The sequence below is a fragment of the Sardina pilchardus genome, chromosome 2, assembly GCF_963854185.1.
Source record: "Sardina pilchardus chromosome 2, fSarPil1.1, whole genome shotgun sequence".
Taxonomy (NCBI): domain Eukaryota; kingdom Metazoa; phylum Chordata; class Actinopteri; order Clupeiformes; family Clupeidae; genus Sardina; species Sardina pilchardus.
The window spans coordinates 11144672-11172171 of record NC_084995.1 but is presented as its reverse complement, the minus strand read 5'-3'; the positions used below and the strand labels follow the sequence as shown (position 1 = coordinate 11172171).

The 27500-nt window shown below is 44.6% G+C and overlaps 4 protein-coding genes across 4 annotated transcripts in view; 2 read left to right on the top strand and 2 right to left on the bottom strand.

Annotated features, from left to right (window-relative positions):
- Positions 1–2581: 2581 nt before the first annotated feature.
- scg2b (secretogranin II b) lies at positions 2582–5366 on the top strand. Its single transcript, XM_062518827.1, has 2 exons — positions 2582–2661; positions 3248–5366. Exon 2 carries the CDS (start codon positions 3253–3255, stop codon positions 4945–4947), a length of 1695 nt encoding a protein of 564 aa, XP_062374811.1. The 5' UTR covers positions 2582–2661; positions 3248–3252; the 3' UTR covers positions 4948–5366.
- Positions 5367–5730: 364 nt separating this feature from the next.
- ap1s3b (adaptor related protein complex 1 subunit sigma 3b) lies at positions 5731–12098 on the bottom strand. Its single transcript, XM_062518828.1, has 5 exons — positions 11953–12098; positions 9525–9703; positions 8294–8402; positions 7862–7999; positions 5731–6330 (listed from the first exon to the last, which is right to left on the bottom strand). The coding sequence occupies exons 1-5, from the start codon at positions 11953–11955 to the stop codon at positions 6295–6297; spliced, it is 465 nt and encodes a 154-aa protein (XP_062374812.1). The 5' UTR covers positions 11956–12098; the 3' UTR covers positions 5731–6294.
- Positions 12099–12873: 775 nt separating this feature from the next.
- On the top strand, positions 12874–18770 carry LOC134062844 (dehydrogenase/reductase SDR family member 12-like). The gene is made up of 10 exons (XM_062518826.1): positions 12874–12973; positions 13664–13797; positions 14327–14409; positions 14500–14595; positions 15325–15406; positions 15579–15640; positions 16583–16687; positions 16802–16892; positions 17290–17427; positions 18346–18770. Exons 1-10 carry the CDS (start codon positions 12918–12920, stop codon positions 18534–18536), a joined length of 1038 nt encoding a protein of 345 aa, XP_062374810.1. The 5' UTR covers positions 12874–12917; the 3' UTR covers positions 18537–18770.
- A 1392-nt stretch (positions 18771–20162) lies between these two features.
- Positions 20163–27500, bottom strand: part of LOC134062828 (cullin-3-B-like) — a 17260-nt gene continuing 9922 nt past the window's right edge. The window contains exons 8-16 of the mRNA XM_062518825.1: positions 26240–26416; positions 24860–25030; positions 24469–24576; positions 23945–24069; positions 23638–23734; positions 23237–23371; positions 22483–22669; positions 21643–21788; positions 20163–20515 (exon numbers count right to left, since the gene is read on the bottom strand). Coding sequence (XP_062374809.1) covers positions 20384–20515; positions 21643–21788; positions 22483–22669; positions 23237–23371; positions 23638–23734; positions 23945–24069; positions 24469–24576; positions 24860–25030; positions 26240–26416 — 1278 coding nt within the window. The 3' untranslated portion in view covers positions 20163–20383. The remainder of the gene's footprint in view (positions 20516–21642; positions 21789–22482; positions 22670–23236; positions 23372–23637; positions 23735–23944; positions 24070–24468; positions 24577–24859; positions 25031–26239; positions 26417–27500) is intronic.

Below are 27500 nucleotides of genomic sequence, written 5' to 3'. Positions count from 1 at the left end.
AGAGAGAGAGAGACACACAGAGACAGTCTTCATTTCTGTCAGGGAGAATCCACCATGGAGCACCATCAGCACCACCCTGTTGGAGGAGGACTCTGTGACAAACAAATCACAGATCTGCAGGGCCAGATGTGGGCCGGACGTGGGCCAGAATGCAGAATCAGAACAAACCTGGACGCTGCTGCTGCTGCTGCTGCCGCTGTGTTGTGCAGAGCAGCGAGAGGAGCTGCAAACTTGGGGGCGTATATGGATGTGGTTTCTCTCTCATAGCAGTGGTGCATGTCTATTCATCCAGTCCTCCTCAAATAATGGAAAATGTAGACTTGCTAATGTAGATTTACGGCCACAGCAGATAAGGTAGCAGATGATAGCAGGTGATTTCATTTCATACTTCATCCCATTTTGAGTTCTGTGTGTGTGTGTGTGTGTGTGTGCGTGCGTGCGTGCGTGCGTGCGTGTGCGTGCACTGGTGTATGTGTATGGCATCTGCTATCACTGTAAACAGACGTCACTTGCTTAATCAATAAAATTGATTGCAGACTTGTATGTTGAGCCAACGGAGAAGGTTTCATATCGATGCATTCATTTTTGCGCTCTATTTCTGTCTCAGACTTATGAGGTAGAGCACAGTGAGCTGTTTTGCTGATGTCATCGTCTGTGGCCAGTCAAGACAGGGAACAGATATTTTTATGAATGAAGTGAACAAGTCCACGTGTGTATGTGTGTCAGTGAGAGGTAATGAGTGGGACTGACAGCCAGTGACAGAGCGAGGGAATGCGTACGTGTGTGTGTGTGTGTGTGTTTGTGAGTGAGAGAGAAAGAGAATAATTGTGAAAGAGAGACAGAGAGAGGAAGAGAGCGAGACAGAGAGGATCGAGAGTGGAAGAGGGAAAGCTCACACACACACATGCATGAACAAACACACACACACACACACACACACACACTCACCACACACCTAAACGTGATCAGCGTGCTCATGCCAACACGCTCTCCTCTCCATGCCTCCCCACGGTCCCGTCAGCTGACCTCTCCTCACCACATCAAAAGCCCACCAACAGCAAACCAACACCAGTGTCACCAACAGCAGACCCATCAGTTAGCAAGCACAGTGGTCCTAAGGTGTCACCAACAGCAGACCCATCAGTAAGTAAGCACAGTGGTCCTAAGGTGTCTCCAACACGACCCATCAGTTAGTAAGCATCCCACAGTGGTCCTAAGGTGTCACCAACACCAGACCCATCAGTAAGTAAGCACAGTGGTCCTAAAGTGTCACCAACACCAGACCCATCAGTTAGTAAGAATCCCACCACAGTGGTCCTAAGGTGTCACCAACACCAGACAGTTAGTTACAGTGGTCCTTCGGCCTCACCAACACCAGACCCATCAGTTCAGACCACTGTACCACTGTCTGATGCCCAAAGGATGATGTTCATGCATAGTACAAAAGATCAAGGGGCAAAAGGTTTCAACTGATATACTATGAATACAGTGAGCAGCTGTATCTTGGACTGCCTGATGTCTGTTGGATCTTGTAGTTATGAATAGCATGAAAGGAGACTAATGATAGAAGACCTCGGAGAAGATATCCTCTGATTGTCTCAGTGGGTTTGGACAAAACAAAACAGTTGTGGAAATTCTGCTGTCAGTCTCAGCCTAAAGACGAATTAGCTTGCTGTGATATCTGTGGCAAGCTAGGGCTTAGGTCACTTTTAATGAATTAATATTAGATAAATTATTAACAATATTATCATTATTCTTTAAGATTATTATCTTAAAACAGATTGCAAAGGCTTTTGGGAGAGTCATACAGGGAGCAAGGATAATCCGAACTCTCAGCGGCGCTAAGAAACAGATCGATGCCGGCGTTGTGAGACTCCCTGGAGGGGACTTGAGAACCGTGGCCATCACAAGGGCGTTTATCAATGGCATCTCTCTGCAGAGGAAAGATCTGCGACAGCGATTCTGTCCCACTGTGCGGATTTAGCGTGTGAGTCATCGCCGGCGGATTTAACTCCATAGTGCCCGCGGGCCATGGTGATTGTGGTTTTGCTGTATTATGTGTATGATATACATGTAGGCTATCTATATGCACTGCATGAATGAAATTCAAAATGATAGGTTGATTTAGCGGGACTCCTTGATTTATCAGACTCGCAAGAAGCACAGCATCGGAGCTCTCCGAAACACAACGTAGCGAAGGCTACCCATGCACTCAGTGGACGCCAGACCCAAAATAAATAGAAACCTAGACAAAGGCGTAAAAACATGGGGAGAAAAACTTAATTTCTTCTGGAGCAAGTCAACTAAGCTACAATGTTCACGGGGCATGCACTGAAATCGAATTTAAATGTCGTGTAGCTTAAAATAAGGTTCAACATTTGTACACGAATAACGGATGTAGACTATAGACCACCCAGACAAGTGGAACAGTTCAAATAAGATTGGTTTTCCTTTTCGTGACCTATCACAGGCATAAATCATTAATATGGATATGTAAGCGCCGGTTATTACGTGTGTTTCGGTGACGCACGAGTCAGGTGTTGCCTCATATAGCGGAGGGAGCTGTCCGGGTGCTGAAAACCAAACAGCAGCACTCGTTCGCGTAGAAAGAGGAGATGCTATACATGTTTACGACTGTCATCTGAGCTATTTTGCAAAAAGGTAAAGAGCTTTTTTGACTGTCACTAGTCAAACCAATGCACGATACTCGTAATATTATTCATTTGTTGTATGCATTTTGTTTCATTGTCTAGATGTGTTGCTTAAATGGGTGTTGTTTCTGGCATTCAGTGAAATCGTTCCAGAGGGTTAGCTACTCTTTACACCGATGGCTATCGTTGTTTAACTGATTGATGATCTACGAGATAGAACAGAGATTTTTTTATTTTTTTTTAAAATGCTGCTTTGCCTTTTTGCTAGATTTCAGATGGGTTCAATCAAAGCGGATAGCCACAAGTGAAAAGGTTACCTTGACAACGAGTGGTGACTCACTCGATGGTGTAGGCTAGTCGCTTAAAAAGGTGTTATAACAAAGCCCAACCCCGAATTGATCCAGGACTAGACGCCTAACGTTGCGCCTTTTTGACTTGGTAACTGATTGTTTGTCAGCACTGTCTTTCCGAAAAGAAATGCTGTAGATGGAGCATGTTTTGGAACTGAATCTAAAAAGTTGTTGCAGTGCATGCTTTATGAGACAATGTTTCTGCTGTTTGACACTAATTGTGGTTTTGTCTTCCATTCTTTCCAGGCACTATGCTGCTGTTACCTCCCAAGCTTTCCATAGGAGTGGCGGTCTTGCTCGCACTCTTCCATGCTTGTGCGGTGCAGGGTGCGTCCATCCGGCATCACCGGCTCAGAGGAGGCGAACAGGGCGCCTACTTTGCTCCAAGCTCCGATATGGTTAAAGCCCTGGAGTACATAGAAAGTCTGAAACGACGGACAGATGGGCTGGAGAGCCCTACCGCTGACTACGACGAAGTAGACAAGTTCCGCTTCCTGGTGCAGCTCGCTTCCCTCCAGGACGAGAGCGCGCCAGAGCGCGGGGATGACGGCTGGCTGGAGAGCAAAGCTCCGCAGTGGGTGAAAGCGATGCTGCGAGCGATGGACCAGGCGGGGGAGAACACCGACGCCGCTCCGCCTCCGGCCAGCCGTCCGTCCAAAAGCAGGCAAAAGCCAGCGGGCTCGGTTGGTCCCGGGGACTACGGTGGCATGGTGAAACCGCACAAAAAGTATCCGCTGATGTTCGAGGATGAGGAGAACGTTAGAGACAGCGCCTTCAAACGCGCAACGGAAGACCTGGAGGAACAGTACACCCCCCAAAGCCTTGCCAACATGCGTTCCATCTTCGAGGAGCTTGGAAAACTGTCCTCTAAAGACCAGAAGCGTGACGACCAGAAGTTCTACAGTAATGACGACGAGGACGAGGATGATGACGATGGCATGTACAGGGTTAGAAATCTTGCGTACGAGGATGTGGCCGGGGGCGAAGACTGGGTGCCGTTGGAGGAACAGGTAGAGACGGAAGAGATGGTCAAGGGCAGCCACGAGGAATTTGACCGCGGTTTGGGAGACAGCGCAGAGGACGTGGAGACCCTTGAGCGCCGCGCCAGTCAAGATCCTGACGATGATACGAAGCTTGTGGATTATTACTTGTTAAAAGTCTTGGAAATGACCGACCAAGAGCAAAAGCGGGACAGAACCGCGGGCCAAGACAGCAAAAAGAGATTTATCCGACCATCTCTCATCGACCCGCAAGCCATCAACAGGCTGAAAGCGATCTCGCTGAAAACGCAGGTCCCGCCCGATGAGCTCATTGAGATGCTGATAACAGGCGAAATCACAAAACAAGAGCGCCCAGTGGAGAGAAAACCGATGCCTCGCTACAAAGGTAGATTCCCCAAGTACTACAATAGACGCCTGCCTGCCAAATTCCCTGATTTCAAAGCTGAGGACATTCTTAATCTCTTAGATAGCCTGGGCAGTCATAAAACACATTACAATAAACAAAGTCCCTACAAGACCACTGTATCAAGATTTGTCACACCAAGTGGTCATCGTGGGAGCTTGATTATGTCAGAGATGAATAAAGCCCTCAACAAAAGAAATGACGATTACGACGACACAGTGGACGAAGATGAGTTGGCGACGTTTCTTGCTGCAAAAGTACTGACCGAGTACCCTGACACAGAGAATTCCAAACGCTCTCTCCATCCTGAAGTTCAAGAGCAATTTCCATATGAATTGTATGAAGAGGCCATGAAGGACTATTTTGACCAGGTAGACACCGGCAAAAGTGCGCCGGTGAAACGAGATACCGAGGCCAAAGAAGAACAAGAGCCTAAACAGCTAAACGACGATTCTGCCCTGGAGCCATTAGATCAACAGACGCCTGAGCCAGTTCAGGAGGAGGAGAAGGAACACCGTGCAAAAATAGTGTCAGGAATGTAGACGAGAGAAAGAAGCTGACAGCAACGAATTTGTCCACTGGAGCGGATAGTTAATGTTTCATCACAGAAAAATAACCAGTCTGGTGGAAGTGGTATAGTTTTACATGGAATTTTAAAATATATCTATTGTAAATACAACATAATCCAGTGTGAGAATAAAATTTATCCTATTTTGTCGTGGTCTCTGGATTTGTGGTTTTTATTGTTATAATGTTCAGCCGAACTAAGAGAATATCCCCTTATTCATATCTTAATAATACTCTCTGACTGGCTTGCTGCAATCCTTTCCAATGAAAATTGGCCTCTCTATTTCAATATTAGAATAGATAGGTTGGTGTCCTAGTCATTTTTAAACCATTTTTGTACGTGTTCGAAGATGTGCGAAGACTTAAAGACAAATAAAGCATTACCATTATTTTCTTCTTGTTGTGTTGTGTTAAATTATTGCATATGTACACAGTTTGAATTGTTGATGCTGTACTAAAAACAAATGTACCATTATCTGGTTAATGTGTCAACATGTTATTTCTTTCCCTTGTGAAAAGTCCCATTCATTTGTCATAACTATTTGTTGACAGTAATGGTTAAATAAAAATGTGATCCCACACATAATATGAGAGAATGGAGGACAGCTCACATGGACTCTAGCATGAAAACCCTTGGGGAGAGAAAACACTTTTGTGGTGAGACGTTTTTTTTTACGTGAACAAAACATCCACCCAGAAATGTTTACCTCGGACATCAAACATCCACACGTCACTAATACGGCGGTTTACACACAGAATTTATCAAAATATGTTTTTATTGTACAGTGTCCATGAAAAAAATCTCTTTTGTGCTGTAAAATTTATGACCATCCACAAAAAGAACAAAACAAAAACAATCACAACCAACTAGTCCCTGAGGCACTAGAATGACTCTGTAAAATCTGAATATTATAGCATAAAGTGACATAAACATACATAAAAAGGCACTTGTAATAATCTGACATTAATTTAAATAGATGATTGTCATAATAAAAAATAATTAATATAGGAGTAGTAATTATCACATACAGTTAGCTATGATTGTCATCACCATCATGCAACTTTAACTTGCAGAAGTCCTGACCTGGTATCAGTGTCATCGTATGGCTGGTGTCCATATAAATTCCTTTGAAATGAGGTGAGGTGAGCAGATGTACAGGGTGAAGTTATGAGCGACCTATGACTAACCCTTTGGGAACATGGGGAGTTGAGCGCGTTGTTACACAGAGAAAAGGCAGTGGCGTGTCCAAGGTGAGAGACACACCTGTGTGTGCTTGCTCCATTCACTTGCCGCCTCCATTCCGTCCCGTTTCCCCTGAGCTCTAGAAGGCAGGCTTGCTCATGTACTCCTCCATTGTCTGAAGAAAGCGAGAGACAAAAATAAAGACACAAAATGCCATGTGTGGTCCATTCCAAACAGCACCCTCAGTCCAACCCGCATCACACCAGAACACGCAGGGGCTTCCATCACACCCATAGCGTTCAAATGATCTCTGGAGGTGAGAGACGAGACGCTCAGATTGATTATAGATCTCGTCAGGCACTGCACTTGTCACGACATGAGTATCCCCACGACCCCAGCGAGTGGCCTGTCAGCTAACACAACATCTTATCTGGGGTTTCTGGATGGGGGGAGGGAAGTGTAGTCACTGATTGATAGCCTTCTCCGGCTCTACCAGGTTTAGACAACTGGGAGATCTGTTACCGCTAGCACGAGTCATTTGCAAAGTAACTGCCGTCCTCTTTAGCCCAGAACAACTGGCGTCTCTCCTCTTTATTATCTACTGAGCCTAATTGGCCCGGTCTGCGGTCATCTCTACACATGGACAGGGACTACACTGTGGTTGCTGAAACAGTGTGGCCAGGCTCCAGATGACAGACTCTGGACTTGTTTTGTTTGCCTATTGCTGTGAAATGCAGCCCACGGGGGATGTGGTCGTAGACATTTCAGGAAATGACCAGAAAAGATGAGTAACTATCAAACAACACAGAGAGGAGCACTTTCTTGTGAGCCACAAAGCCACAGAAAGCTTCATTTCAAGTCTGGATCAGCTCAATGCCCTTAAACGCGCAAATGGACTCATGTGTCTCCATAAGATATACAAACGGTTTCAGGAATGCACGTTATCAGGTGTTACCATTTAAGTAAATTCCTGAAGGAAAACTCCTTATCTTTAACTCCCTCTGCAATGTCTCTGACAGAGCAGGAAGTATGAGGCTGTGGAAATGTACCATCTCAGCCTGCACACCACATCTGGTTGTTGCCGTAACTCAATTTAGCTCTCAGATGCTACTGCCCTCCAGAGTCTGTGATGCCAACATCTCCGAAACTAACTATTGGAAACACTTTCCCAAAACCCTCTATTATAACACTGACACAGACACATAATACACACATCGTGACTGACTACAGGACTCATCTTGTATCATACTGTCATGACTCACCATGTAGTGATCTAACAAATGACCATTATTGCTAAGTGTAATGACAAGTTGTTGTTCACAGTTTTGTGACATGACAGAATGTGACAGCATGCTATTTTGGTGGTTATGTCAAAAACTAAAATAACACAAACTTCAGATAATGGCTAACTAATGCTGTCATCTCACAGGATATACTGTACTGTAGACTTCCATTATGGCTAAAAACAGGAAATGATTCCATGACATATTCACTGCAAGGTTTTTATCACCCTTCAGATAGGTCAAGAGCTTCTATTTTATTTTTGTCATGGGCACACTCATCTATTTGATCTCCTGTCATTCTCTGTGTGGTGGGTGCACTAGACACTCTGACACACTCCGGCACTAATAAGAAAATTCCACTTGAATGGATTTGTGCGGATTACTGTGGACACTCAGGGATCTGTGCCAGCCCATAATATTTACCTCCTGCAGCATGTCTGAGGCCTCTATTGCCCTGGCGACGGACGACTTGGAAGTTTCCAGTATCTCCCCGCCCATCAGGAATTCGTCAAGAATGAAGTAGGCCTTCTCAAAGTTAAAAATGATGTCCAATTCACACACCTAAAGAATGAGGGCATTTAAAGACAGATATAAAAGACTAGCACAGTCCTCTTCATGTGCCATGTACTGTAGCCTTCATATAGCCAAGGATGTCGGCCAATAAATAAGCCAATGGAGTTGCCAATGTGTGTATGGGAAAGTACATACACTACAATGTAATAAAGGGGTAAGGTTAACTGCAGTCTTAACCGTAATCATTCATTAACATGCAATGCACACACACACCACATAACTGTGTGTGTGTGTGTGTGTGTGAGAGAGAGAGAGAGAGCGAGAGAAAAAAAAATCTCTTACATTGCCGAAGTATTTATCAAGCAGCTCCACATATCGATGTAAAACCTCCAGGGCCAACAACTCATTGTCCTGATCTTCAAGAGCACAGCAGAAATAGAGACTGGCATACCTAGATACAGAAACAGACACACACAGATATAGACATGTATACACACGAACACACACACATATGAGTGTACTCACACGCACGCACGCACGCACGCACGCACGCACGCACGCACGCACGCACGCACGCACGCACGCACGCACGCACGCACGCACGCACGCACGCACGCACGCACGCACGCACGCACGCACGCACGCACGCACGCACGCACGCACGCACGCACGCACGCACGCACGCACGCACGCACGCACGCACGCACGCACGCACGCACGCACGCACGCACGCACGCACACACACACACACACACACACACACACACACACACACACACACACACACACACACACACACACACACACACACACACACACACACACACACACACACACACACACACACACACACACACACACACACACACACACACACACACACACACACAGCTTAATGAATGGCAAAAGCATGCTAACAATTACTGGATAGTTAGTTAAAAATGAGTGTGAGCTGAGCAGCAGGGAGCAGCAGCGAGCATGTGGTCTCGACTGGACATCTGAGCAGCAGCGAGCACGTGGTCTGTGCCGGACATCTGAGCAGGATTTACAGTGTGCTTGTCAGAGAGTGGACAGCATTGCATAACAGAGGCCATCAGTCCCTGGGACAGATGGGACCAATGAGCTGGGATGGGAAACAAGCGCCAGAGCCAGAGAGAGATGCAGACGGAGAGCACGATACAGAGACAGAAGAGGAGAGCGAGTGAGTGAGTGGACGGCACAAGTTGAACAGTCAAAGATCCTGTTAGGCGCCTTAACAGGAAGACGCGGCCATGTGGAGAGTTCTTTTCCAAAACGCCATATCCACCATAGAATTTTCATAAATTATTTTATTTTCAGTCATTTCAGTGGAACCGTCATCGGGTTATGTTTAGTTGATTTATCTTTACTCAGTCAAAACAAAACAACTGCATGTTTTATTGATATTACCTGAAATACACAATTAAATAACATGATTTTATTAATGTTTTCAAAAATGGATTTATAGCGTTTTGGAAAAAAGCTCTTCATGTTATTCCCCCCTCCCCCCCCCCCCCCCCCCCTCCCCTCCCTGGCCTGCTGGCTCCGTGCTCACCTCTTGTAGACGACCTTGAGGTCCCTCCAGGACAGGAAGTTGCTGGTGCGGGGCTTGCGGGCGAGCACCAGCATGGTCATGTCGCGCATCACCTTCTTCTTCTCGCGCTCGGTGATGGGCGCGTACCACTTCTGCAGACGCACCTTCCCCTGCCGGCTGAACAGCAACAGGAAACGCATCTGTAGTGGGGGGGGGGTGTCACAGAGAGGAGGTGTGGGAGGAGAAGATGAGATGTGCAGAAAGAGCATGACCAGCAAGAGAGGAAGAGAGAGAGACGAGAGGAGAGGAGAAAGGGATGCAGGGAGGAGAAGATGAGATGTGCAGAAAGAGCATGACCAGCCAGAGAGGAAGAGAGAGAGATGAGAGGAGAGGAGAAAGGGATGCAGGGAGGAGAAGATGAGATGTGCAGAAAGAGCATGACCAGCAAGAGAGGAAGAGAGAGAGACGAGAGGAGAGGAGAAAGGGATGAAGGGAGGAGACGATGAGATGTGCAGAAAGAGCATGGCCAGCAAGAGAGGAAGAGAGAGAGACGAGAGGAGAGGAGAAAGGGATGCAGGGAGGAGCAGATGAGATGTGCAGAAAGAGCATGACCAGCCAGAGAGGAAGAGAGAGAGATGAGACGAGAGGAGATAGGGGAGGGGGGGTGGGGGGTATGGAACACAAAAAGATGGGTGATTATGTGAAAAGGTCAACATCGGTTTTCCTAATTTTATTAACAGATCTTACGCAAATATCAGAGGTGAAAAAGGTAGGAGATATGGTATCAGAGCAGGAGCATACATGAAAACGGTGTCATGAGCCTTAGCAGGAGAGCTGTCGAAATTACTGCTAAATGCATCTTCTACAGGTGTATAAGCAATGTTTTACAGCTCTTGGTTGTGATGCTGGACTTCACAATGCCTTGATGCTATACACCTTCCTTAATGCACTTTTCTACTGAGAATCCTGAAACAAAACCCAATATTAACAATCAACTAATCTCATTAACTTCAAGCTCAACGCAAGTAACTCGGACAACAAACCCCCGCCTTTATCTGACACAAGCTCAGAGAAACAAGGGTTGGCAAGGCTGTAGAACATCGCCACAGCCGGTACTACCACGACTAAGTCACACACACACACACACACACACACACACACACACACACACACACACACACACACACACACACACACACACACTATAAAAAGCTCCCCTTTATTAGCTTTCCTCAGAGAGGTCAGCGGAGCTCCACTTGCTATTGACAGAACAAAGTAAACAATAACCTCTCAGAAGCCCAGGCACACAGAGCATGGGGAAGCGAGGAAGCGTGGAACATTGCCTTGTTATTCTGCTAGCCTCTCACAACAATAACACAATTCTGTGGAGCGTGTGCGCCATTTCATGGGCCTTTTATTTTATTCTTTCATTTGCTGAATGTTTGCTCGTGGTTCTGTGGGCTGCGTGCGGATCTACTGTGCCTGGCCTTGTTGGTTTGGCTCTTGTGGCGAAAAACATGGCTGAAAATGACCCGGAGGACATATAAGACCATGATGACTCAGAGGAGGGGAGAGCTTGGAGATGGGCACGAGATGCAGCTGGCAACAAAAAGGCCCACTCTGCCTTCCAGCTTCTGACAATAGTGTATGGAGATTTAATGTGTGCATGGGTGGATAATGTTTTCATAACTGTATCTTCCTCCAATTGTTGAATTGAAGACTAGAAATACACACTTTCTGTGAAGACATGGGTGTCTGTGAGCCTCTGTCAATTGTGTGCAACTTTCCATGCAGTACAGTTAATTCTCACATTATTTCAAAACGGAATGCTCTATTTCACAATGTCAGTTTACTGTTTCACAATTATTACAGTTACAATAACGCAATAAGTAAGAAGTAGGTATAGGCAGTATTATATTACAACTGTAGTAGGCTATATGCAACATTTACTTATTTTGGGCAAAGAGGCCTAGTGTTAAAAACAATATCATGGCTTTGTTTCAGAAAAGTACAGTACAGAAAATATCGGCAGTGGTAGCTACATGTCATTAGCCTACTGACAAAGCTGATGTTAAATGGCGACAATGGCGAGTTTGAATAGAATCAATGACGGAACCTGTTCCGCCAGATAACAATGGGCAAGTGCTAAGGAACTAGTAGCACACACCTTAATTCACTTCTGAAAATGTTTAAATACCCTAAGAAATATAGCCTATGGGAATTAAATGATACGATGGGGCAAGCTGCCATACATTCTGAAATTAGAACCCCAGGGCGCGCAACTGTGATCGCAATGAAATAACAGGTATTAAAATGCCAGAATGTAACATTGAGTAATGATGTGGCAACAACAGGTGCAGCAACTTGTAGCGATACCGGTGTGAATGTTACCCAGTTTACCCAGACTTCGCATGACAATGTCGCGTTTTTCACAATGTTATCTACTTACCATATTGAAACAAGCAAATGTCCACAAGTGATCCCAAAAACAAACCACGATCAATTTAACACTTTTTTCACGCACTGCTGGACAGTGTAAGGGCGCACTCACATAGTTGACTTTCCCAGAATCCTTCGAAACAGAAAGTCACGGAAGCCCTCCCCCCACTGTAGATTCTAGCAGTATTGCCTACGTCATCTCTTTTCATGTATGAGATTGGTCAGGGCCATACACCTGTTGCAAAACAAGGTGTGGTGTTGTACACCTCAGCCTTCTCAAGGAACATCTGCTGCCCTCTCTTGCGATTGACTTTTTAGGCTACGTCTCCATGGATGTTTTCCTGAGACACTACCAACTCACACCATGTGGGGTGTGCTTTCACGCCAATAAACTGAGGCGCTCAAGGATGCTCAATATAAATGTAGGTTATACGGAAGGCCTGTGCTAGGCGCATTCATAATTCATGAATGAATTCATTCATAAATATATTTTTTATTTCTATGTGATGATTTTGCAACCCTGTAAAGTGACCTTGGGTGTCTTGAAAGGCGCTTTGAATAAAATGTATTATTATTATTATTATTATTATATAAATGAATTGGTGTAGGCCTATGGTGCACTTTTTACGCTTTTTTCTGCCAGCTCACAGCTCAAACAGACACTCAGACATACCGGACAAATGAAAACTCATTGTTGAGAATGAGAAAATGAGAAAACTCTCATTTTTAATAACATGGTCATTGCTAATATAGGCTATGCCAAATAGCCAATTCTACTAGAAAATTCTCTTCCGCAGATTTAGACGGGCAATAGAATTACCTTCATATTTGCAATGGCTGCCTGAGTCTAGTGCATGCAGCTTAGTCACACGCCAGCAGAGGGTCTCAGAGCCTTAAAACGTGGCTGGGTTTAGGGGCACCAAAGCTGTCAATCGGGTAGGGTGACTGATAGAAGTTTCCAAACGCGCAACCATCATGTCTAAGTATCGGAATATTGTGTGGTTTCTGAAAGCAATGCAAGAATACACAAGGTAAAGTACATGTATTTTTGGTCTAAGTTCGGTGTTCTTCTTCTTGTAGCTCTTCTTGTATTATTCTCTTGTTAAAAATGTACATGTAAAGTAGTGAAGTGAGTGGATGACTCAAATTAAATGACAAATGTTAATTCCTATATGAAGTTGTTAACAACCAACAGCACATAGGAAGTCACATGTATTGCACTTGATCTGTGTGTTTTTAAAGCTACTTGGTGGTGAAGTTTTGACTTAAATGTGTTAGATATACATGTAGGTTGCAGGTTACTTTTTAGCCCACAATTAGAACATTTTCCCCATGCCTAAAAGCTGTTTATTTCTGGCATTAAATACAATCTTTATCAGATTTTATCAGTGTTTAATGCCACCACAGCACAGAGCATTGTTATCTCTCCCTGCCCTTATGCCACCCTCCAAACATCACCACACAAAGGCTTTGTTGACAGCTGTTTTGGTCAGCACAGCGCCTGGTCATTTATTGTTGGATGGGCTGACAATTGGTCATTGAAGGCAATATGTTGACCTCTCCATAGCAATTGTCCAATACCTGACCTCAGAAACACAGGAAACTGTAACAATACAATTGTTGAATGCCTTTGAAATAAAATGTGTGTTATTTGTATGTTTCTATATGTCACTAATAACAGCAACTGCTGTTTGGTTAATTGTTCATTTTGGTTGGTACAGGGGAGGATTTGAAACAGCCTCCAAGCACTTTGTGCTAAAAGACCTCAGCGTAGACCTGAGCGGACGCTCCTTCATGATCACAGGAGCCAACAGTGGAATTGGGAAGGCAACTGCAATGGCCATAGCAAAGAAGGGTTAGTAATGTGCCTAGAGCTGCCTGGGAGAGCCCTTCTGTTGGAAATGGATAATGAGAGATAATTGCACAGGACAAAGTGTTCAATTCCTTGTGCTAGTGGTGAGGGTGCCTCACTCAATGGCCAGCTCTATCTCTTACATCACATATATTTAGAATTGCCTATGAAGAGACGAAGCAATATCATAAGAATTTGTTAGTTTTACTAATTTGCAGGCTTAAATTTTGTTTTAAACTTTACTGTTAGCCATTGTAATGCACATACTGCTGTATGTCGCTTTGGACGCCTCTGCTAAATCCCATAACCATAATCATAATCATATGCCATATACTGTAAAAACTGCAGATGTTCTTTCTAATCAGTGATACCATAATATGGCATAGCAAATATAGTTATTGCACAAATACTAAGAATACTAATACTAGAGATTATTTTTTGCCTTTAAACAAATATCATCATTGCGGTACTCATTGTGAATCTCAGGTCTTTCACTGTTTGGACATCTGAGTTTGGTGTTCCCTCTGACTAGGTGGGACAGTGCACATGGTGTGCAGGAACAAGGAGAGAGCCGAGTGCGCCAGAGAGGACATCGTGAAGGAGTCCGGCAACAATGTGAGTCTCTGTCTTTGTCCTGATTATAGCCTCTCTCTGGACACATGCTTAAAGGCTGCTGACTTAGCTCTTGGTGTTCTCTTGCGGCAGAATGTCCAGGTCCACATTTTGGACCTGTCCGAGACACGCAAGGTGTGGGAGTTCACAGAGGACTTCAAGAGTAAACATTCATCCCTGAATGTTCTGGTAATGTTTTTGTTACACACAGGAGCTTTTTTTTAATTCATTGTATGTACTACTGGTTAGATATTTAGATTTAGTTAACCTCTCACTATCACAAGCATGTACTCATGTCCAATAAGTAGATTAATAACACCATAGGGTGCACACTACTAGACCTAACTGTAAACCCCACAGTTACTTGCCACAAAATGGCCAGTAAAATACCATAACATTATTATGCAGTAACACTTCTGTACTTTGCATTGTCATCATGGGCATTTTGATGACATAAAATGTGATTTATGACATACTACAGCCATCATACTAATACGTATCAATACCACCGAAACCAAGTGGTGTCCCAATTCATAGGGGTATGTTTTCACCCCTGGCCATAACACTATAGTTTTGAGGCAAGGGCAAGGGGCAAGACAAAGGGGAAGGGGAAGGGGTAAGATAGAGAATTGGGATTGGGCCTTAACGACAACAATAAGGCTTTTGTGAGCATTTTACTCTCAAGTGGGCACCGGTCATGAGTGTTTTGTTGAATTAGCCCTTGGCAGCTCCAAAAGGTGCACATCTCAGTGTCTAGATGCTGCTGGATCTACTGTATACATCAAGCTTGTCATACTATGGCATGCCACAGACTTTTATATGATCTTAAACAATACATTGGCACAGTTAAAAATTACACATTGCCACTGTACACATGATCATTTGCATACCTATTTCCCTATTTATGGGCTGTAACAGATCAACAATGCGGGGAGCATGGTGAACATACGAGAGGTGAATTTCGAAGGTTTTGAGAAGAATTTTGCCATCAACACCTTAGGTAAGAGGCCCTAGTCATCTGCTGAAGAGAAACCATCACTGGTCTGTCCATATTCTTAGGACTTTAGTTTTGTGCCATACAGAGTTTTCCATCCTCTCAATATTCAACACCTTCTTTGCTCTCTCTCTCTCTCTCTTTCTCTTTCTCTCTCTCTCCCTCTCTCTCCCTCTAGGAGTGTATATCCTGACCAAGGGTCTGATACCTCTTCTGGAAAAGAGCAGTGAGCCTAGAGTAGTGAGTTAACACAAATACCAATTCCAAGAACACATGCACTCACATCTTTCAAACAGACACACTTTATGGACACTTCTTCATGTCCCAGCATTGAGTTACTTTCGCATTTGCTTCATTGACAGAGGAGAAATGTAAACAGTCCTTACAAAAAATGACTTGTGCATCAAACCAAATAAAAAAGAAAGCACAGAGGTATTGAGAAACAGTACAGTCACACTGGGCCTTTGGTATTAGATCATTGCAGCTTTTTATTTCCCGTAATACTGGCTCCATATCACACGTTTGAGTAATTGGGAGGAGTTGGTATGCAGCTCATAAAATGTGGCAATTTGTCTCCATTTTCGAAGGCTGGTATGCTGCTCTAGGGAACACACTCATAATTAAATTCATACATTCAAGTAGCTGAAAAAAAAAAAAACTATGCAAAGCTATGAATTTCTTCTGTGTCAGGATGCATACAGTAAGCCAGCTGCTGACAGCAGGGAGCTCTTATAAGGCTGTAAGGCTGGTCGAGTGATGAACCATCTGCATAATATTTCATTTCTTGTGCTGAGGAGGCCACTGGGGTCAGCAGGGATGTTATTACCGTGTGTGTGTGTGTGTGTGTGTGTGTGTGTGTGTGTGTGTGTGTGTGTGTGTGTGTGTGTGTGTGTGTGTGTGTGTGTGTGTGTGTGTGTGTGTGTGTGTGTGTGTTGTGTGTGTGTGTGTGTGTGTGTGTGTCTTATTGCGTTTATGAGTGTAGCAGAGCTCACTCATGATATTTGTGATCTTCCTAGAGGTAGAGGTAGACTCTATAAGAATATATCTGCCCCTGATGCACCATGCCAGATTTGTTGTACAGTCTAGAAAATCCCACAGCCCCATCGTCCTGGCAGACAGGCAGGTACAGTACATGATCCTCTCATAGCAGGAGTCTTGATGTAAATGTCTGTGTGTTCCCAGATCACCGTGTCCTCTGGAGGGATGCTGGTTCAGAAACTTCGCATCATAGACCTGCAGACTGAAAAAAGGCCCTTTGACAGCACCATGGTCTATGCGCAGAATAAGGTACAGGGCACTGCACAACGCCATAATGATGCTAGGAACAGAGGCTGGGACTGTGCTACAGACATGCATTGTTTTGTTTTGCTAATGTTCAGCTGTGTTGTATTGTCACTATAGAGACAGCAGGTGGTTATGACAGAGGAATGGGCTCAGGTACATCCCAAGATTCACTTCTCTGTCATGCACCCAGGGTGGGCAGATACCCCAGGTATGCATGACATCCTGTATACTGTCATGTTGTGATATATAACTATATAACTTTCTCAGCTCCAATAGAACATCTTAATGATGTCTCAAGAGATGAACAGGTACTCCAATTTCTAAGATATCCAGTTAACCCAGATACCCAGATGTATAACATAATCAGACGATTTTCAGATTATCAGAAGATGATCTTACATGGATTCATGCCTATTCATGAAATCAGAACGCAGCATTTATTTGAGATTATTTAAGTAGTTTAAGTGCACCAATCATTCATGTATTTAATGTAATATCCTCATAAATAGCTACATTGTTACTACCTTGTGTCGGTTACTTACCTCTGCATGGCATCATACATGGTAAAGGATTCTCTGATTGCTTGATTGGGCTCTGTTTGGCAGCGGTCGCCAAGGCGATACCCGACTTCTATGAGAGGCTGCGTAGTCGGCTGCGGAGCCCTGAGCAGGGTGCGGACACGGTCATCTGGCTGGCCATCTCCCCAGCAGCGGCCCGGACGCCCAGCGGAAGGTTCTTCCAGGGTGGGTGTGGTCTGACGCCTGGACAGGCTAGTGTGGCTGATGTGCTTGGTGATCTCTGTGAGCTGTTAGAGACGACCTGTTGTGTTACTGGCACAGTGACCACTTTCACTCTTCACTCTATTCACTATATGCAATGCTCAGTTTCTAATCTTAGACATTCACAATAAGGGCCCTTTGAATATAAACACATATTTATAATATCTCTATAGACCCTTTTAATCTGTTCCTAGAGGATTTCTGGTAGAAATGTTCGAAACCAAATGCAGATACTTTGAAATGAATCGGTATTTAGGTAATGCTCTACAAAATGTCAACTTTGAAACTTTTTTTTAATGACTTTTGTTCACTCCAAATGACCATTAGCTCAGTGTTGAATTCTGTGGCTCCAGAAAGGCCTTAGGAAAGCACATATTTGTTTCTGCAGTTTAAAGGGTCTATGTATTAGAATATCATTCAAATGAGTATGCTCCCGTTTTGCAAGCTCGACTACACTTTTGTAAGAAAAACTGCAAGCAAGTTAATTAAGAATAATAAGCAGCAGTGGCTATTAGTTTGCCGATTGTCAACTTGGAAACAAACAGTACCAATCATGTAACTCTTACAAATAGACCTATACGAAATCTAAGGTCACTAGCAACACAGTAACACTAATTTAACTAGTAATAATGATAGTAGTAGATGGTGGTGGTAAGTCAGTTTCTCCCTTCATTGTAGAGTTTTGGATGCACTGAATAGCAATGTGAATAGCAACATGCATTGTTGTTGTATAAAGTACACTGTACCACTAAGGTCATTTAGTATTCAGTAACACCACTGTAACTGGTAACATAACTCAGAGCTTTAAAACACTGTTCCGCACTATGTGGGACAGATGACTAAGTAGCTCTTGTGTTCTCTTATGTGTATCTCTGCCTGCAGACAGAAAGATGGTTCCTGTGCACCTGCCCCTGGCCTGGACTCGTTACTCCCGTGAGAAAGCCCGGGCCCTTATGGTCCGTCTCGAGGTCCTGGCCAAGAGGGCCCAGCCAAGCACCGGGCGCTCACAGCTCAACAGCCCCGTAGTGGACATCTCAGGAGGTCCTCAGGACTGCATCAAAAAGGCTGCCTAAGACCCCTTAGGAAAGCTACTAGAGTACAGATCAAGGCTAAGAGAGGCCATAGCAATGTCTGAATTTGCTGTTATTCACCAAGTTATATGATTGCAATGTCTGGATTTGCACTGAGAAATTGGACAAATAGCAAGAACACCCCACTGTTTAAAATGCTGCTAATATAGGTTACTTAAAAGAAAAAAAACCTCAAGAATAAAATGATTTACTCACCTGCATGGAGAAGTCTATGAGTCATACAAGTGCAAAATCATACACTATTATTACCATTATCAAATGTAGCAATAGGTTTCCACTCACCTCCTCAGAGCTATGACCTAGCAGTGACCCTTTGCACACACTCCCCAACTGACTGACTCATCTAGTAGAACTCAGCCGCCAGCACAGTGGACCATTACTCTGGCTGTGTACTGAGAAACTAACGCCTGTGCTCTCCATCTCATGTGGTGCTGGGGTGACCTTCACTACGGGGTGGTGCACTTCACAACAGGTATTATTATATATTTTTTTACTAACAGGACAAATGGATTAGGTCAATGCCAGTTTGTGTTGCATATTCTGCACTTCACAGCAGATACATTTTGTGAGGCTTTTTTTTTTTAAAGAAAATATTAAAATTCATCACACAAGTTCAATTAGTGCATACTCCTATTTGCAGTATCCAATGTCCTCAATATTGGACACATGTGAAACAGATTGACAATGTGAGTTTCATCTAAACTTCATCTACAGCCCACAATAATGACTGAAGTATGACTGAGCCCCTTAAATCACTGCAAGTTGTTATTGGTAGGAGGTTATTGGTAACATTTATCTATCCAAATCCTGTACATATTATGGTACTTCACAATGAAATATTATATCAGGCCAAAAGAGAAAACTGAATGAATACATATATTATTCATTCATACATACATATTATGTAAATATATAACTGGCTTCTAGCTTTTCATGAAATGAAGTGTCGTAGACATCTGGAGTGACAGCTCAATATACCCAAGACCATGTTCCCACTGCTTCACACACACACACCTACACAATGGTAAATTGTGCCCCCTTCTGGAGGAAAATGAAAATACATTCCTCATCACAGAAGTTTGGCTGCACAAAATCTCACGCTAGGGGCAAGCCTATGAGATAACAGAACTCTGAAATCTGTGCGTTATTTCAATCCCAAATTTGATCAGGAATATCCGTTTGCCAAGCTGAGCGGTCTGCTTTTCTGTGGACAACGCGAGCAGAAGAGCGAGGGCTCAGAGTAACTCTGATAATACGGAAGACAACCTCAGGCCATTTTATCACAACGCGCCAGTCTTGAAGACATAAGAGGATTTAATATTAATTTTGTTTTATTCTATTTTTTTTTTTCCAAAGCAATTCACATTTGCTGCTTTTTTGTTTTGTTGGGTTTTTTTTAATAATTATTTGTCTTTTGTTTTTTATACAGTATTGAAAACAAAACAAAACAAAAAAAATGTGCATTCACATTTTGCCATGGGATTCTTTTATAAGTTGATGTCTACAAGGGTAAAACAGTGAAAAGCTTGGCGCTGGATCCATCCATGTGGAATCTCAGACAGGAAGTAGAATTGCCTGATTGCGAAGTAACCTACGACACCTAATGGGTTGTTTGTTTTTTTGTGTGTGTGTTGATTCCGTTTATTGTCGGACTTTATGGTTTGGCGGCGTGTGTTAACGAGGGAGGTGGAAGTGCTTCCCCGCGGTCTTCACATTTCTAAGAAACTTTCCAGTCCATGCGAAGAACAGTCCAAAACTTTTTTTTCCTTTTTCGTTATTTGTTTTCAGGCCACTCCAGTGCCCACTCACTCCTCTGTGTCCAGTGTGTCCTATGCTACGTAGGTGTACACTTTGCGATCCTCGGCCGTCCGTGCCAGGTATTCCCTTTCTATAAGTCCTTCGATGCGTTTCTTGATGACCACAGGACTTGGGAGGAAACGTGCTCGCAGCTGTTGGGTGACCTGCAGAGAGGAAAAAAAAAAGAGACAAAATGTGTGAAGGAGACCAAAAAGTGCATCCTAAATTAGCAAAGAAAGGGTGTTGACAAGAACTACAGCCACTTTAAATAGAACTGCCTTTTCAACTGAGCAACCACTCATGTACTACGGCTAATTATTTAGTTAGTTAAATTGATTGAATTCCACTCAGTATTTTTTTTAAAGGGATAGTTCGGGTTTTAAGACACAAAGTTATATGGGTTCCCTGTCAGCAACGTTGTGCATCAGCACTGACTTACCCCCCGACAGCGTCCTGTGAGCCGAGATCCAGCCGGTTTTTGATCGTTTTTGATGCTGAAGAAAGTAGTCCGGCAAGTTTCTGGGGTCACGAAAGTAAAGTGTTTTTCTTCTCAAAACCATATGCGTTCAACAGAGTGATATATTTGCACCACAAAAACGTTGTCCAGCTGTCAGTAGCGCGCAGTGATAGGAATCTCGAAAAATAAGTAAGTGATAACGAGGTCTGAATTTTTCCTGGACAACGTTTTTGTGGTGCAAATATATCACTCTTTTGAACGCATATGGTTTTGAGAAGAAAAACACTTTACTTTCGTGACCCCAGAAACTTGCCGGACTACTTTCTTCAGCATCAAAAACCGGCTGGATCTCGGCTCACAGGACGCTGTTGCGGGGTAAGTCAGTGAATTGAATTGAATTGAATGCCTTTATTGTCATTGTACTTTGCAATACAACGAGATTAGAGCGCTACTCCACTGGGTGCACACATACAATAAATAATCATTATAAGACATAAAAACACACAAACACATATAAAACACAATAAAAGAGTAAACAGAGCAATGGTCATATAGTGCAAATATAAAGTGCAAGAAGTGACACTAGGTGGCTGGGTTTGGCTATTGTTTGTTTAGGGAGACTATTGCATTTGGAAAGAAGCTATGCACAACGTTGCTGACAGGGAACCCATATAACTTTGTGTCTTAAAACCCGAACTATCCCTTTAAGAAGTCATTGTTTAGAAATCAAGCGTGTTCCTATATAGTTCCTTTAAGTCCCATTCTTCATTTGTGTGTGTGTGTGTGTGTGTGTGTGTGTGTGCATTGTTATGCATTACTGCTGTGTTATCTTACCTCTGCTACTAGTACGTTGTGCTGCATCCTCTTGCGGGACTTCATGATGCGGACGATGGCCGCCTCGATCTCGTGCTTCCTGTCGTCGTCCACCTTCTGCCGTGTCTCCTTCCGCTCAGGGTCCGACTCGCCCTGCTTGGCAGCAACTGGAGCAAGGAGAAGAGACCGATTACAGACATGCTCTAGTGGGCCTCCACAGGACGCAAACTCAACACGGTAACATCTGGAGCAAGGAGCAGAGACCAATTACAAACATGCTCTAAATAGGGTTACACAGGACGCAAACTCAACACGGTAACATCTGGAGCAAGGAGCAGAGACCAATTACAAACATGCTCTAAATAGGGTTACACAGGATGCAAACACAACACGGTAACGTCTGGTCACAACCAACAACAGCCAAGGCCAAGAAGACCATCACGACTCTACAAACAGGTGCAAACCAGTCACTACTGCCCCACTGTTCTGAAGCATAGGCCTGCTCCATATCACTAGCACACTCTCATTCTCCCCATCCCCTACGTCTGCTCTCCTCTCAGGTCACTGGCCTGTGGAGGCACTGCACTGGGTATGTACCTCCACGGCTCTTAGAGGACAGGGACCAGAGTACTGAATAGCATTGTCTTTGCATTGCACCTGAAATCAGAGCCCATTCATTTCAACTTACTCAAATCGATAAGACTACAGGCTTCTTAGACTTGCTCAGCGTCATTTTCACGGCCATCACAGCTTTGCAGTAACACTCATGACAATAATGGTGGCTGATTGTAATTGTGAAGATGCTCATGGTCAGAGCTGCTCTTCTCCCAGCCGTGCCCACTGGCTGCGGTCTCTGCTCACCTGTCTGGATCTTTACTCTGTGCAGCTTGGAGGTGAACTGGTCGTTGACGGTGAAGGCGTGGCCGTTCTCGATCTCCTTGGACTTGGGCTCCTTGGTGAGCACGCGCTGCGTGGGCTTCCCGCAGGCCAGCGACTGCAGCCCCCGCACCAGCTCCCTCTCGGGGATGTCCGTCTCCTGGCCGATCTCCTGCAGCCCCACCGGGCAGGGCAACCACACGCTTGAGAACAGGCTCCGCACTCAGCCCACCACAACACTTATACATTATACATTATATATACATAATTACAGTCATTTCCTGTGTGTTAGCCACATTGTGTATATAAGCCGCAGGACAGTGTTTAATGCAAGTTAAAAGAAACAAAATCATATTAATACCGTATCAACTGCCGTCGTGTATTAACCTCATAGCTGAAGAAATGTTGCAAAATCAATGTATGAGCTGCGGCTAATAGTCGGAAATTACGGTATACATTATATTAGACCACATTCAATCACTCTGTGTCAATGCACTTGCGTAAGGAGAAACTAGATGCACTTTAGCATGCTGTAAATACTGTTGTTGGCCATACTGCCAAGATTAGATTGCGTGGTTCACATTGGATGGGATCTGACATTATTGCCACAGTCCAGCTGTGGTCACTAGGACAAGACATCTCAGCTCAGTTCGTTCTTTAAAAGGAGAAGTGTGTGTGTGTGGGGGGGGGGGGAGCACGCTGGCCTCCCAGTGTGTGCTGCTGGTCATGAAGGGAGTACCTCGAAAGTGAACTTGTCCCGGTTGTTGAAGAGCATGAGGATGGTCATCTGGAAGGTGGACACCTGGAGGATGTGCTTGCGCGTGTTTGAGCCGGTCACCTGGGCTCCGCCCACTCCCACCTCTGAGCCGTCCTCCTGTCAGGTACACAGGGAGAGAGCACGCTAGGGCACCCCGCTGATGTGTGGGGCAATCGACTCTGTGTGTGTGTGTGTGTGTGTGTGTGTGTGTGTGTGTGAGTGTGTGGACACAGACTTATGTATGTACAGTATGTGATAACACTGATAGTCTTAGAAAAAATTATAGTCCATATTAAGATGTCATGCTATGAGTTTTGTGTGTGTGTGTGTGTGTGTGTGTGTGTGTGTGTGTGCGTGTGCTATAATAATGTTCACACACACACCTTCTTGATATGACCGTAGAAGGTGGCGTTGAGGTCTGCTGATCCCATGTGGTGTTGCAGGGTGAGCTGCCTACCGCTGTGTTTGGCCAAGTAAAACCTGAGAGAGGAAACACAGAGAGGAATAAGGAATAAGTGTGTGTGTGTGTGTGTGTGTCTATGTACAATGTCTATTGAACTTTTTATTCACACATTATACTTGTGTTTGTGACATAAGATGGATAACAATGAATGGAAGAGCTCATTTCTGTTGCTGTTTCTACTATAATAGTGGTGTTTATCACATATTCATTGGAGTGCAGCGCTGTACCTTCTGAAGACTTCAAAGGCGTGTCTGGGGGAGTTGGGGATGTTGCACTTGGGTGTGGCTGACTGTGTGGGCCAGTAGCCCGTGGTGAGGACTCGGACAGTGAGGTCGACCCCTCCTAAGGACACCTGCAACACACACACACACACACACACACACACACACACACACACACACACACACACACACACACACACACACACACACACACACACACACACACACACACACACACACACACACACACACACACACACACACACACACACACACACACACACACGTGTCTATGTCTTGCATGTGCGATGGTGCAGCAGCAGAGTAGGAATGTGTACCAGTAAACAACAAATTGCAAATAAAAAAAACAAACAATTAACAATGCATAAATGCAACGAATAAATACAGCAGGAATCTGCACTTCTGTCAAAAGATGGTTTAGATGTCTCACCAAGTTGAGCAAATTCTACAGAACAACACTTCTCTGTTCTCTGTGTGAGTGCGTGTGTGTGTGTGTGTGTGCCACTCACGCCGGTTGTCTGCAAGTGTTGGCGGAACTCGTCCATGGTTGTGTTTGAGATGCTCATGTCTCTGAACATTCCTTCCAGTTTAGAGGTGAACTGACAACCGCACTCCGTCTGCAGACAGAAGCACATCACAAGCGCCTCATCAACCCACAGCCAACACACCCTCAGAGAAGAAAACCCCCACACACACACACACCACAATTTACTGTACACACACACATACACACCACAATTTGCACACACATAACAGGGCAACACTTTACTACTACACCAGAATTTAGAGAGAGACCAAATGCAATTCCAACGCAAAACAATGAAATATTACACATCGTCAGTCCATCCATCCATCCATCCATCCATCCATCCATCCATTCATCCATTCATCCATTCTGACCTTGAGTTTGGAGATCATGTTCTTCTCAGAGTCGTCGGAGACGCTCTTGTTGGTGAGGAGCCTTCTGGCCAGGTGCTGCTTGTAGTACCTCTCGAACACGTCCTTCTCCTGCATGTACCTGAAGAGCACCATGGCCTTGTCCAGGATGGACTCCACCTCCTGCTCCGTCAGCTGCACACAGGTGGGGGGGGCACAGACAGAAGAGGGTCACTGAAGATCTCGTTTCTACTGCACCGTCTCGCTGGACAAAGTTCATCAAATAAAAGGTCAAGGCTGTGACAGAGAGAGACACACTAAAGAGGAACAAGCCCATATGGAGCACACATATAAACGGCAGAGAACAAAAGGCCCTGACATTGTGTCAAACATGGAAACAGGACTTCCTCTAACTCTCATTTGGCTACTCGTCAATGAGCGCCTCACCAGTAGATCCCGACTCTCCCGGCACACACGGCCTGTCCCCCTCCTGCAGGCTGGCTGCTGTGAGCTGCCATATTGTCTTAATCAGTCTCCCACTAGGCAGCAGCTCTGAGCCGTCACGAGTCACCACGCAGGAGCGCTTCACTTCCTGCTCTCCAAGATGGCAGCACGGCTCTGGGCCCGCCAGCAGCCGAGACACAAGGGGTGCCTCTCATTAGGGCTTTTATACACCCTCCCTTCCTTCCTCGATCCTCGTCCTCACTGATCTACATAAAGAATGATGGGGCGGCAATAATGGGATAGTCTATCCAGTGTTATCAGTGGGAACGCCCCTCGAGGATCGAGCATCAAGGATTGAGGAGAGATGTTGAGAGGCACCCAAGGGCTCTCCAGAACTGCTCTGGCACCACAATCAGCTGTGGGTCACATTCTCTTGGTGTGGTGCCCTATAGACTAGATACAGATGGTCCCCCTATGGGCTAGTTACAGATGCTCAGATCACAAGCAAACGTATTACTGGTGAAACTGCTACAAGTTATGGCTAAGGTTGATGGTTTTACAGTTGAAGCTACGTTTTTATCGGGGTTTACTTTACCTCTTATGTACACAGGAAGTCAGGCACACAGACGGTCCACCCATAAGGGTCTGAAGGAGCATTTGACAGAAAATATAGGTCCAAGATGACCGCTGAGTGGACCTGGATTTCCATCATGATAGGCATCATGACATGCCACAACAAAGAGAGGGGGCAGAGCTAGCAGTCAGCTTGAGTTTAAATTTACAACTGAAACCATCATTTAGTTAGGATAGGGACTGGGTCTGATTATGGTGAATATTCAGTGAACGACTAGAATGACTAGACAGAATTTGAGTTTCAACAGGCCACCTGTAAAGTCTAGACTAGACTGCCCATAGAACATGTTGCCTGGCGATGTGCTGCTGGGCTGCTGGGCTACTTACTCCTTTGACTCCCTTCTTGAGCTTGTCGTCGATGAACAGGGAGAGGTACTCGGGTGACCGGGAGTTGAGGTTGAGGAAGTACTCAAAGTCTCCGGCGATGGTCTGCTTGAAGAGCCGGTCGTTGCTGAAGGACTCCAGCAGGAAGCGGTCGAATCGCGTCTTCAGATCCAATAGACCCTGAGAAGGCAAGGAGTGGGAGGGAGGAGAGATGAAGAGAGAGAGAGAGAGGGAGAGATGAAGAGAGAGAGAGAGAGAGAGAGAGAGAGAGAGAGGAAGACAGAAGAGTGTTGAGCAAGATTTGAGAGGAGTAACAACGCGTGGCAAAAAGGGAGGGAAGAGAATTCATTTTGATGAACCACAAATAGTAGGAAAAAAAGGGGACAGATGTTCATTTACAATGACGTGCATCAAGGGAGATGCAGCATGCCTTGCCATAAAGATCCACCAGCTGCTCTAATTAAGCAGCTAAATCATCAGGGTAATTTAAATATCTTCCCAGGTTGACAAGTGATGGTGTTGGTCCACACTGAAGTAGATCCTGGCTAGTGGCAACATGGAATTGCAGGGAACTTATCCATGCAGAACAGTGACACACAGCACACAACTAATATTCGCCCTGGGCCCGTATTCACAAAGAATTTTAGGGCTAAAAGTAGCTCCTAACTGGCGAATTTAGGAGGAACTCCTAAAAATAATGGGCGTGTCACTCCTAACTTTATGACTCCTAATTTTTTTCACTAAAAGTTATTCACAAAGCATTTTAACCCTAAAAGTAGCTCCTAAGTCTAGGACAGCGTAAAAGAACTCGAGAGGACTTCTAACTCACTAAGACCTATTCACAACCCGCTTTTAGTGGCATTTCACGTCGCAATGTTTTGAAATGACCCGTGCAGTGCAGGAGCTCGCTGTCATGCAAGGGAATAAATGTGCATTGCAACTAAGGATGCAAATGCAATAATGCCACCGACAACCAAAACCACCATTGCATGTAAACTAAATGTAACGTCTCATTGTGCCTAATTAAATTAAATCGCTTCTCCTCTTTGCAAATATAGGCTACGTGTTTTCATACAGATTAATTTAAAACATGTTGCAAAGATACTGCTCCAGTCCATAGTGTTTCATTAAGCCTAGGCTTGCTTTACTCTTTATTCATTAAGGCTATGCCTATTTATTCATCATCTTCCATCCTTCACAGCCCGACATAGCGCACGCATTCTCACCAGCTAAGACCTAACACCTGTCACTCAACTCGTCATTG